This window comes from Tachyglossus aculeatus, chromosome 12 (assembly GCF_015852505.1).
Source record: "Tachyglossus aculeatus isolate mTacAcu1 chromosome 12, mTacAcu1.pri, whole genome shotgun sequence".
NCBI classification, from domain to species: Eukaryota; Metazoa; Chordata; class Mammalia; order Monotremata; family Tachyglossidae; genus Tachyglossus; species Tachyglossus aculeatus.
In genome coordinates, this window is record NC_052077.1 from 25033647 (window position 1) to 25045716 (window position 12070).

The 12070-nt window shown below is 39.5% G+C and overlaps 1 protein-coding gene across 3 annotated transcripts in view; it reads left to right on the top strand.

Moving 5' to 3' along the window:
• Window positions 1–12070, top strand: part of GUCY1A1 (guanylate cyclase 1 soluble subunit alpha 1) — a 37428-nt gene that overhangs the window by 9867 nt on the left and 15491 nt on the right. For all 3 annotated transcript variants that reach the window (XM_038755101.1, XM_038755100.1, XM_038755102.1), the window contains exons 2-3: window positions 9608–10017; window positions 10749–10810. In XM_038755101.1, coding sequence (XP_038611029.1) covers window positions 9763–10017; window positions 10749–10810 — 317 coding nt within the window. In that variant the 5' untranslated portion in view covers window positions 9608–9762. The remainder of the gene's footprint in view (window positions 1–9607; window positions 10018–10748; window positions 10811–12070) is intronic.

The window sequence follows — 12070 nt, forward strand, 5'->3', positions numbered from 1 at the left end:
GTTTCCAGGATAATGGGGTGGTCAGCAGTGCTGAAGGCAGCAGAAAGATCATGTGGGATTAGAATTAAGTAGAGGCCATTGGATTTGGCAAGAGTAGTTGAGGGAACATTTGGATTTTTTAGGGGTTTTGGGTGTGTGGAGATTAAGGCTATTTAAGTTACAGTTTCATTTAATGTGGTAGATACTTGCAGGGGCCAAAGGAGTCTAATTTTTGAGGGTTTTTTTTAATGTTTGGAGCATGGCTATCCTTAGAGTAAGGCTTTCAGCTATCCCCAGTTTCCAGAATAGGCCTTGATTTGACCATTCATTCATTCAGTCATATTTATTGAGCATTTACTGTGTGCAAAGCTCTGTACTATTTTGACTGTTCATGTCAAAAATCAAAATTTAGGATTTAGAAACCTAGCACTTTTCAAGACCAAGAGAATCCATTAGACATGGCATGGCTATCAAGCTAGTGAAAAAATAATAAGGAATAAATGCTATGTTAAAATTGTTCTTCAGACCTCACCCCTACTTTTTAGTCAGTGTGCCTTCTTGAGTTGGATCAATAATCTCTAGTTGAGTGCTTTATCATTTACTTTAAGATTATATAGAATAAAGAATTTCAAAGTGCAGACATAAATTATGTCAACTTCTGTAATCTTGAAGCTGTTGGGTGTTGAAGGTTGCTTCATATTCAGTGATTTAGAAATATGTGAGTGTTTCAGGTATGCAACATGACGAAGGTGGTTTTAATTGGTTGATAATTGGGTGTCGTCCACATCCTCAGTTTCTGGTTTTTCTTAGTGGAGGTAGTGACGGTGGTGGTGGCGGCTGTGGAGGCAGGGAGTTCTCGCATACTAATAGTGATGAGTGATCTTCCAAAAATTTAGCACCATGGACCGAAAGCCCTTAGTAGTGTATCTTGTTTCCCAACACAACCATTTACTCCAGTTAGTTTCCAGAGAGCCTTCTCTCTGTTTTGTTTTGTTGTCTGGCAGCTGAACGCAACTAGCCCAGGCTTCAACCTCCTGGGAAAGGTGAGGGATACAGCCTACTGCAAGCTTCTCACACACAGAGACCCTACTTCCTGAACAGTGTCTGTTGGGAGTAGAGAGCGAAGCGGGTGAATGGAACATGGTATTCACCTTCTCTCTCCCTGTTAATCTGCCCGAAGTACCATACACATATTGAGCAGTGACATTCCAGCTCCAGGCTAATTGAAGTTAACTGGTTGCAAAGAGAAGCCAGGCATCATGTGAGCCTTGTTGTATTTCCTCTCCAGCTGCACCAAGGATGGAAATATTTTTAATAAAAAAAGCACTGTGCAGGGAAATTAGGAAGAATCTCATAAGGCAATTTTTCCTGTCACAACATGAAGGAAAAATCAGACTGTGGACATAGGACTATTTCCTTTTCTAAAAACTGAAATTGCACATTGCTGTAAACTTCTAAAGGGAGGATCTCCTACTTTGCTTTCAAAAATAGTCGTTGAACTTTCTGCCGAGAACGTGTATTTCTGGAATTCTTAAAAATCGATTTGTCCCAAGGGAAATCAGCAGTGGAAGCAAACATAGCGGTTATTTCATTGCATGCCCTGGGGCCCGGCACATTTTTAGAAATCTGTAATTAGCTCCTAGTCTCAGGAGCTCTGGAACCAGAGGGTTAGAAACCAGGAAGGTACATTTCATGATGAGAATTTGGGAACTAAGACAGCTCTTGACAGCATCTCCTTTATTTCTACTCTTTCCCAACAGTTTAAAAGCACTCAATCACCTTGCTTCCTCCTACCTCTCTTCACTGCTCTCCTTCTACAACCCAGCCCACACATTCATTCCCTCCACTCATTCCTCCTTCCATCCCTCCTCTCATTCCAACCTATTCACTGTAGCTTGACCTCATGTATCCTGCCGCCAAGCTCTCGTCCACATCCTTCCTCTGGCCTGGAATGCCCTCCCTCCTCATATCTGACAATTACTCTCCCTACCTTCAAAGCGTTATTGAAGAAGACACAAATCCTGCAAGAGGCCTTCCCTGACTAAGCCCTCCTTTCCTCTACTCCCACTCCCTTCTGTGTCACCCTTGCACTTGGATTGGCATCCTTTATTCACCCTTCCTCAGCCCCACAGCACTTATGTACATATCTGTAATTTATTTATATTAATATCTGTCTCCCCCTCTAGACTATAAACCTGTTGTGGGCAGGAAACTTATCTACCAACTCTGTTGTATTGTACTCTCCCAAGCCCTTAGTACAGTGCTCTGAACAAAGTAAGTGCTCAATAAATATGATTGATTGATTCTATTGACACCACTTTGTCTATGTGATACTAAGAATGACCATTATATTTGGTAATTAGGATTACAAGTTGTAATTATAAATACATTTTCTGTTATAGGAGGTTCTCTTTATAAGAAAACTAAGGGGACCAATTTTGAGAGAAAATTGACATATGAAAGATTGTTCTTCGGGAGGTTTTTTGAAATGATAGAGTTGTAGCTTAAATTAATCCAAATCTACTGATTAGGCTGTGTCCAACCTAATTGACTTGTATCTACTCCAGCACTTAGTACAGTGCCTGGAACAGAGTAAACTCTTAAGAAATACCATTTAAAAAAAGAGTTCAATCTAAAGAAATTTTACCGAGTATGGTTTTATATACAGCCCTAAATGGCCCTGTGCTGGCCAAGGAGACAGAGAGGTATCTTCCATGCTCTCATTTCATCTGCAGCCTCACCCTCCTCTTTCTTCCAAGACATCTCCGCTTGGGTGATCCACCCATTGATTGATTGACTTCTTGATCACTTTGTATGTATATTTGATCTAACTATATCATTTGTGTATTTCAAATAGCGATGATATGAGGCTAGAAGGGGATTGTTCTATGTTTTTAGAAAATGACTCTATCTAACCCTAGAGGTAACCCAAGCCTCAGAGTTGGAAAAATTATATTCCATAGTTACTTTGAGTAGATTAATATTTGGAACATGAAGCTTTCTTATTCCTTTGCATAGTGTATGAAACCAAGAGATCACTCTCCCCACCTTCAAAACATTATTTAGTACAGGGCCTGGCACATAGTAAGTGCTAAACAAAAACCATAGTAATAATAATTATTATTATTATTAAAAGCCCATCTCTTCTAAGAGGCCTTCCCTAAGTCTTCATTTCCTCTTCTCCACTCCCTTCTGCATTGCACTTACACTTGGATTTGTGCTCTTTATTCACCTGTCCCTCAGGACCATAGCATTTATGTACCTATGCATAATTTATTTATATTAATGTCTGTCTCTGGACTGTAAGCTCCATGTAGGCAGGGAACATGTCTACCAACTCTGTTGTATTGTACTTTCCCAAGTGCTTAGTTAAGTGTTCTATACACAGTACACACTCAATAAATACCATTGATCTTAGGGGTCAAAGAAGAAGAAAGCCAAGAAGCAGAAGGCAAAAACCTGAGAAACAGTGATGGGAAACAGAAAAGTGATGGGCCAGAGTCAAAGATGTGGCTGGATAAATGAAATGAAATAATACCCCCACATTATAAATGTTTAGAATTAAGAATGATTTAAGTCAATGGGGAGCATATGAAAGTGGTAGCAGAGCTGAAAGCCTCACATAGCATGTTACATTGTGAGCTGCTTGAAGGCAGGCCCCTTTTAGCCTTTTGCTTCTGGTGTACTCTCCCAAACACTTAGTACAATGCACACAGGAAGCCCTAAATACCAATAGATACCTTGACTGATGGATGGAAGGGAAAGAGACCCTTAGTTTGAGTAAAAAAGTAAGTTGTGATAAATCAGAAAATTCAAGAAAATGATGCCGGAGTTGGAGGGATCAACAAGAGACTGGTGAACCTTATATTTCTCAGTTACAGGGAACTTTCAAAGTTTGAGACATAGGTCAGGGACAATCTCCTTAATCAGACGATAGGTTTGCCCACCTGCAAAGCCACTTCAGGTCTAGTTCATAGATATTTACAAATATTCTTAAGTATAATAAAAGGGAAGTAAAGAGTATTGGCTTATTAAGAGTGACATATTAAAAAATAAAGACATTCTAGAGTAGAGCTAGCTTTGGGGCTCAATGTAGTGGAGTCAGTAACATTGACTAAGCACTCCAATGTGTAAAGTGCTGTATCGTGAGCCCCTTGAGAGTCAGAGTCTGTACCAATTTCCAGCACTTGGTACTGCACACAGTAATCACTTAAGTACTATTACTACTACTATGTGCTAGGATGAATACATGGATATTAATTCAGATATGTCCCCTGGCCTTCAAACAGGGGAGTCTTTGACACTGCACATAATACATTGTGTGTGTTGTACACACACAGTCTAATGCAAGCGTTGTTTATCTGGGAAGGTTCCTGATCCACCCCACTGTCCCCAGAATCATGCATGCCTTCTCTCCCCTCAGATCCCTGCTGAGGTGAAGGGAGTCTAGACGTTGAAGATAAAAATTCTGAACCTCAAGGTGTAGGATGCCCTATCCATACAGGGCACAGGGCAGCCTAGTGGAAAACTGGAGTGTCCAAAAGGAAACTGGATGAATGGCCACCCTTCCTACATGGAGCTGGAAATCTAAGAAGGGAGAGGGTGAGGCCTAGGAAAACACAGATAAAATAGAACAATGGAACAGTGTTAATAGTAAAAGTTAAAACAGCCTTTTACATTCATCATGAACTGGGCAAAAGACCTGAGTACAAAACTGTCACAATCTCCTCAATCTTATAACTATGAGGAAGGTAGGTTCTCCCCACCCTTGGGTTATTGGTGGAGGTCAGGGGGAGAAGAGCTTCTTCTTGGAGGTGGTAGCAGGAAAGAAGACAACTGACCATGAATCTTGATACCAGGAGACCATTAGGTGATGAAGAACATATGAAAAGTGATAAGTATCCATTTACACATCCTCCTTACACTGAAAGTTTTCGCTTATATCCAGAGAGATACAAAAACAGAAGCAGGAAACTAGAGCAGCGCTGCAGCAGTGCTGTAGTAGCAGCAGCAGAAGGTCTTGGTATCCTGTCTTCTCTTAAACCAACTCTTCTTCTTGTTGAATGGCCTGTTACCCCATTTTCCCTCCAGCCCCAGCTGAGATCTGGTCCCCAAACTCTGCCTCTGTTTTCTTAGCAAGCAACTGTGAAATAAGCAGGTTAAGCTTTAGGGACTTTTGGGAACATTCAAGAACTTGGCTTCTTCCCTCATTTTCCTTCCCCTAAAGGGTCAGAGGTTCATCTTATGTTCTTCATATCCTGGTGCTTGCTGTTTGTTTCTGTGTCACTCGTTCTTTTTATACCAGATTTGTTTGGGGGTCATTTTATATTTCACTAGGGAAAAATAATGGGGCAAATGCTGTTTTAACCTGTTGAGTTAAATTCCCCAAAAGTCAGAGTTCTCTTCAAGAGGATCTTCCTCTCCATCTCTACCCAAGTGTTTAGTGCAGTGGTTGGCACATAATATGCACTTAACAAACCCGACAGTTATTATTATTATCATTATCAGCTGTTTACTTGAGAATACTGAATGAGTGGATTGGAAGCTATGGAGGTTTTTCTTCAGTCCACATTTACTTGATCACAGTTGTGTCTGGAAATGAGAATCTTACAGTCAAGGCCTCTTATTAGAAACTGGTTTCTCTGATCTTATCCCAAAAGAATAATACTGTTGTACACGGCTCTCATAGTTTTGTTGGCAGGGAGAAGAAGCCATTGGAAAGTATCTTTTAGGTAATACTTGCCTAGCTGGACAACAGTGTTACTTCAAGATGACAGAAAACATTCAAAACCTTGTCATATATTAACAATGGCTGTAAAAATCCCTCAAGATCCCCCATTTTGGTAGTTGTTCATTTAACTCCATAGATACATTTCCTTGGAATCCTTTCCTGCTGCAAGTGAAATATGCTACTAATGAAAACAATACCAGCTGTAATCATCTTTTATAAATAGACCTAAAAATTCTACATGTGCTTAATTATAAAACAACATTTCAGTAGTCATAACACTGACTACACACTGGCCCCTCTTTGACAACAGGATGCCCTTAGGAAATGACCCATCGAAACACCTCAGTCGGAATTTTTGGGGGTAAATTGTCAGAAGAAAATTAGCTTATTGGGCAAAAGGGAAATATTGACTCTTCAGTACTGAAATTGTCCATGGCCAAGGAAATGACTCGTGGGAAACAGGAGAAGTTTAGAGGCAGTGGTCTTAGGAGGATACAAGTCTAAGGGTTTTTTTTTGCTACTTAGGCTTTCAATAATAATTCCTACTCATAATGGAATTGTATTCATCAATGTCTTTTGTTGGTTTATTTTATGGTAGGTGCTTTTTATTGTGGTTGGAAATGTCAGGAATCTAGGGCTATTATATTTTGAAAGAGAAGGGGTTTCCAGCCTCAGCCTAAAGTAATTGATTTTATTATGATTCTTAGGACAAATGGAGCAAGCTTGTCATCATAAATTCTTTTTTATTATAAAATACCGTCAGACAACTTGAATAAAGCATTTTGATAGGGTATGTGATTTCTTTAGCACCTGCAACCCCAGAATCCTAGCTCTCACTTTTTCCAAATAATTCAAAATAGGGAAAGGAGGAAGTTTCTGACCCTTTCCCTGCATAAAAATCACAAACAGCTCAATTTAAAGTCAGCTGACACAGTTCAATAATAATAATGATAATTGTGGTATTGGTTAAGTGCTTATTATGTGCCAGGCACTTCAGTAAGCACTGGGGCGGATACAGGCAAATCAGGTTGGATAAGTCCCTGTCCCACTTGGGGATCACAGTCTTAATGCCCAGTTTACAGATGAGGGGACTGAGGCCTAGAGAAATGAAGTGACAGCAGACAAGCGGCGAGGTTGGTATTAGAACCCTTGAACTTCTGATTCCCAGGCCCATGCGCTATCCTCTACACCATGCTGCTTCAGTATTTGATTACTTAGTAAGATAATCTGCATCCAGTAAGTGCCCAATAAATACCATGGATTAGTTTATTGACTGACACAGGCATTGTCTATAAGTGTGTTAACCAGGCTATCCCAAGACCCACAGTCTGACCCAAGCCCATGCAGGGCTGCATCCTGACACTGCTAAAGCATCAGTAATGCAGCTGGGCATCTTCAGTAAACAGGGAGGGGTAGCCAGCAGGTATGATTTAACTCAGAGACTTCAGGCTTCCTCCCCTTCCCGCTTCAAGAGTACTTGAAGCATCTAATACATTTCAGAAGCAATGTGTTTACAGTACATTTTTGCTCTTAGATTAAATAAAGTTGTATCTAAAAATGAGTTGATTAAAATGTATTACAAAATTAATATTAAAAGCAATGTGGTCTAATAGAAAGAGCCTAAGCCTGAGAATGAGGGGGCTTGGGTTCTAATCCAGCCTCTGCCACTTGCCTGCTGTGTGACCTTGAGCAAGTCACTTCTGTGCCTCAATTTTCTTTTCTGTAAAATGAGGATCGACTACCTTTTCTCCCTCCGCCCTAGACATTGAGCCTCATGTGGGACGGAGGGACTGTATCCTACCTGATTATCTTGTATCTTCCCCCAGCACCTAGTAGAGTGAATGTCACAGAGAAAGTGCTAAATACCACAGATAGTATTATCATTAGTAGTAATATTAATGAATATTTACAATTCTGATTTATTAATCATTTTTAATCAATGGTGTGTACAGAGCCCTGTACCAAGTGTTTGGGAGAGTTGGTAGACAGGTTCCCTCCTTAAATCAATGCTTCTTAACGGACAGACTACTCCAAAATAAGTGATGATGAACAATTACAGCCCGTTGTTGGGTAGGGATTGTCTCTGTTGCCGAATTGTACTTTCCAAGTGCTTAGTACAGTGCTTTGCTCACAGTAAGTGCTCAATAAATACGATTGAATGAATGAATTACAGGCAATATATATCTTATAATCAGGAGGTCTTAAAATGATTTTCATAACAGGGATGTTAAATAATGCCCAGCCAAAGTCACTGAGTTCACTGCAGTGCTTGGAGACACTTGTATTAAATGTTCTGTACCTTTCAGTAGGTGCAACGGATTTGGTCTCAGAAGCATTATGTTCCCTTACAGATGTCAGTAATATCTTTCAGAATGTATTCTTTGTGAGTCTCATTTGCTTTCATGACTCCCTAGTAGCTGCTTACTTTGTAACAGCAACAGCAAGCAGGAGGCCAGGTTACTGATGCAGCAGTTGCACACATCACCGGGAGAGTTAAAACATTCACTATAAAAGAGACCTCTTAATGAGGGGAAACAGGAAGCATTTTGAGTGAAATGCACTTGTTTTTGTTATTACGATTTAGGGAGTTGTCATAGTTTTCATCCTTCCACCATATTTTGAAGGAAGTCTGATGTTAGATATAAGGGGTCATGTAAGGGTAGAGTAAATTGGAACACACTTAGGATTTTTGTGTTTATAACACTTTGGCACTTGGCTCCGCACACAGGGAATGCTCAGTAAATATGAATGATTGATTAGTTAATTAGCAATTTATTTCTAACTAATAAAGTCTGTTGGGCTTTCCAGAAGGAAATCATGACTGAGATTGACTTTAGGGATGGGAGAAAGGCCCAGGGGAAGTATATCAAAAGGATCATCGTTTAGTCAATCACTAGTATTTATTGAGGGCCTGCTGTGTGCAAAGCACTATACTAAGCCCTTGGAAGAGTACAATACAAAAGACTTAGTAGACATGACCCCTGCCCTCAAGGAATTTACAATCTAGTTGGGGAGCCTCCCTCCTTTAACTGGTTCCCACTTCATAGTACCTCTCCAACCAAATACTTCCTTCCCTCTTCTATGCTAGTGGGCAAGGTGTGCCCATATAAGACCTATTAAACTCCAGTCCATTATTTGCCAAACCGTAATCCAGATAGTTTTCATTGGTTGGTTAATCAAAACAGCTGTCACTGAAGCCTGACATTCAGAGTGCTGCTGGGGACATCTAATTGGGGGAAGCAGCGTGGCTCAGTGGAAAGAGCCCGGGCTTTGGAGTCAGAGGTCATGGGTTTAAATCCCAGCTCTGCCACTTGTCAGCTGTGTGACTTTGGGCAAGTCACTTCACTTCTCTGGGCCTCAGTTCCCTCATCTGTAAAATGGGGATGAAGACTGTGAGCCCCACGTGGGACAATCTGATTACCTTGTATCTACCCCAGCACTTAGAACAGTGCTTTGCACATAGTAAGCACTTAACAAATACCAACATTATTATTATTATTATTATTATTATTATTATTATTACCTAATTCCAAGAAAGGCAGAATTCCATTAGTTTCATCCTCAAGGACAGACTGTGGCGGGGACAAGTATTCCCCAAGGCAGTTGTAGATGGCAACTCTGAGCTGCCATTTTCTGAAAGTTGTCCACGGAAGGCAAACTGGGATATCATGAAGCAGGGATTTTGAAGCGGATTCTATGCTGATGCGTCAGGGGGGTGGGAGGCAGGGTGGGAGTGGGGGGTGCTTATTACTACTAGACATTATTTCTAGTCATAGCATCACAGCTGGGTGGAACCTCATTCAAGATCGCTATGAGTGTTAACAGTACACTGAACTTGATAGTGAATATAGTTGTAGACTATATCGCTCACACATCTCTTCCCTCTTTTTTATAAAGGTGTAAAAGCACATCTGTTCCTGGGCTGACTTTGTGTTGCAGCTAGGTTACCACCATCACTGCCTTCATCTTTCTGCAGTTGTTTTCTTCAACTAAGAAGAAAGTGGGACAAAACGCAAACAGCAGCTTTGCCGTCTCTGGATATTGCAAGCAATATGTTCTGCACTAAACTGAAAGATCTGAAAATCACTGGAGAGTGCCCTTTCTCCTTACTGACACAGAGTCAGGTTTCTGAAGAGCGGGAAGAGGAATGTGCAGAAGGGTCGGATATTTGTAGTGCGGCTTTGCCCATTTGCAGGGAAGTTCATGAGAAGAAGGTCCAGGGAAATCTTCCTCAAAGAAAAACCAGTAGAAGTCGAGTGTATTTGCACACTTTAGCAGAGGGCATTTGCAAACTGATCTTCCCTGAGGTAAGTGACTCCATTTCAGTGAGTATGATAGCAACATTTCTGAGTTGAAGTACAAATATTTAATAAGTAGAATGAAAGACTCCCAATTCATACCTGTGATAAGCAGGAAATTTCAAGGTATAGAATATTGCCTTTTGTAGGAAAAGTTTCTGGTGACTACCCATTTTCTTTTTAAAATGATGTTACATTAGGCATGGTTCAGTTTTGTGAATATCAATTATAATTAAAATCAGTGATAATTAAAAATGAGTTTAATTTAAACTTCGATCAATCATTCATATTTATTGAGCATTTACTATGTGCCAAGCACTGTACTAAGTGCTTGGGAGAGCAGTTCTGTGGGATTGAAAAAGACATGAATTTGATTCTAACTCAGAAATAAAGGTGACTTCACCAAGTAGTGTCCAGTAAGGATTCAATAAATATTACTGATAGCTTTATCTCTTAATGCTGAAGTGGTTTGGCTCTGCTTTGGGAGAGGTGATGAGTCCTCTCAGAGTGGAATTGGTTGCATTACCTCAACAAGCTTCAACATTCAAGTTCATGATATGGAATCCACTGAAGAGGAGTAATTATTTCTCAGAAGAACATTGAATTCATTAAAGCATAAATACTGTATTTGTTTCACTTTAAAAGACTTTTGGTTTGAGTTATATGCTCAGTTGAGTGTATATAATCATTTGAATTCACTTGAAATAGCTTTTTTTAATTAAATTCTTTTTGATCTCCAGTTTGAAAGGTTGTTTCTTGCACTTCAGAGGACACTGGCAAGGCATAAAATTAAAGAAAACAGGTAAGTTAAGTGATTTACAAACATGAATGAACAACTAGACCCTATTTGAACCTTGTGTTTCATAAACCATGCCCTCTAGACGTACTTGTATGTAAAGTTGTGTCATTCATTCATTCATTCAAATTTATTAAGCACTTATTTTGTGCAAAACACTGTACTGAGTGCTTGGGAAAGTACAATACAACAATAAACAGTGACATTCCCTGCCCACAGATCATCAGTAATGTGATAATCAGATATATGACAGTCCAAGTCCGTAAGGCAGTTCTACATGACAGTTCCTTCACTGATCTTTACTATTTCCCCTTTCAATTTGTCATTAAAGACTTTCTCACTGTTAGTCCCATCTGAAATGCTTCAAAAAAGGTTTAAATAGCCATATTTACAAATCTCTCATCCATACTATTTAATTTCAACATTTCCTGAAGTCCCAGTAAGTTTAATTTATAAAGTATGGAACAGGAATTGGAGTTAAATTGTTTTTAACTTGAACTTCACTACCTACTTGAAGAAAAGTAAAGCACCATATACTCTATATCTATTTAAGCTTTTGAAGAGCTGTAAAAGTCATTAGGAATTCTGTAAATGTGGTAATGGGAAGAACCTCCTGCAAACTTTAATGTTCATTGCTCACCTTACACTTGAGTGGCACTTTGAGGAAAGATCTTGTAAAGCAAAACTTTGTAAACTATGAACAGTTTTACTTAGTAAAAGTGGGATCAGGTTTCAGACCCTTTCAAGACAAATAAAGTGTTTTATTTGGTATGCAAACTAAAACAGACATGGGTGACTGTGTAAAGAATTTGTCCAGCCAAGGCAAGGGATGCTGGAAACATTTCTCCTGAAGAAAAGTAGAAGTTATCTAGATGATAGAACAGGCAAATTTGAAGAGATATTACAAAAGAAGAACAGGCTTGCATTGGTTAATCTGGTTTTAATTTCTAGTCTATCTGAATGTGGGAATTAAATAATAATACTTTTATGTTTACATAACCCTTTTTCCTTTATGGGAAAACACTACTGTTTTTAGTACTAGTGGTAGTTAATAGTTGAATTTTTTGAATGCTAACTTGGTGCAGTGCACTGCACTAGGCTCTTGGGAAGTGCAGAAGAAGGAAGAAGTAGGGGTGGTGGTAACCTCTGAGGAACTTTCAGTTCAAGAGCTAGATTTGGTAATCTAATTTGGTACAAGCCTAGAGAGTAAAATATGCTTTATGAGGATTCATTACTGAAACAAAGAAGACGTGGATTTGTTTCAGA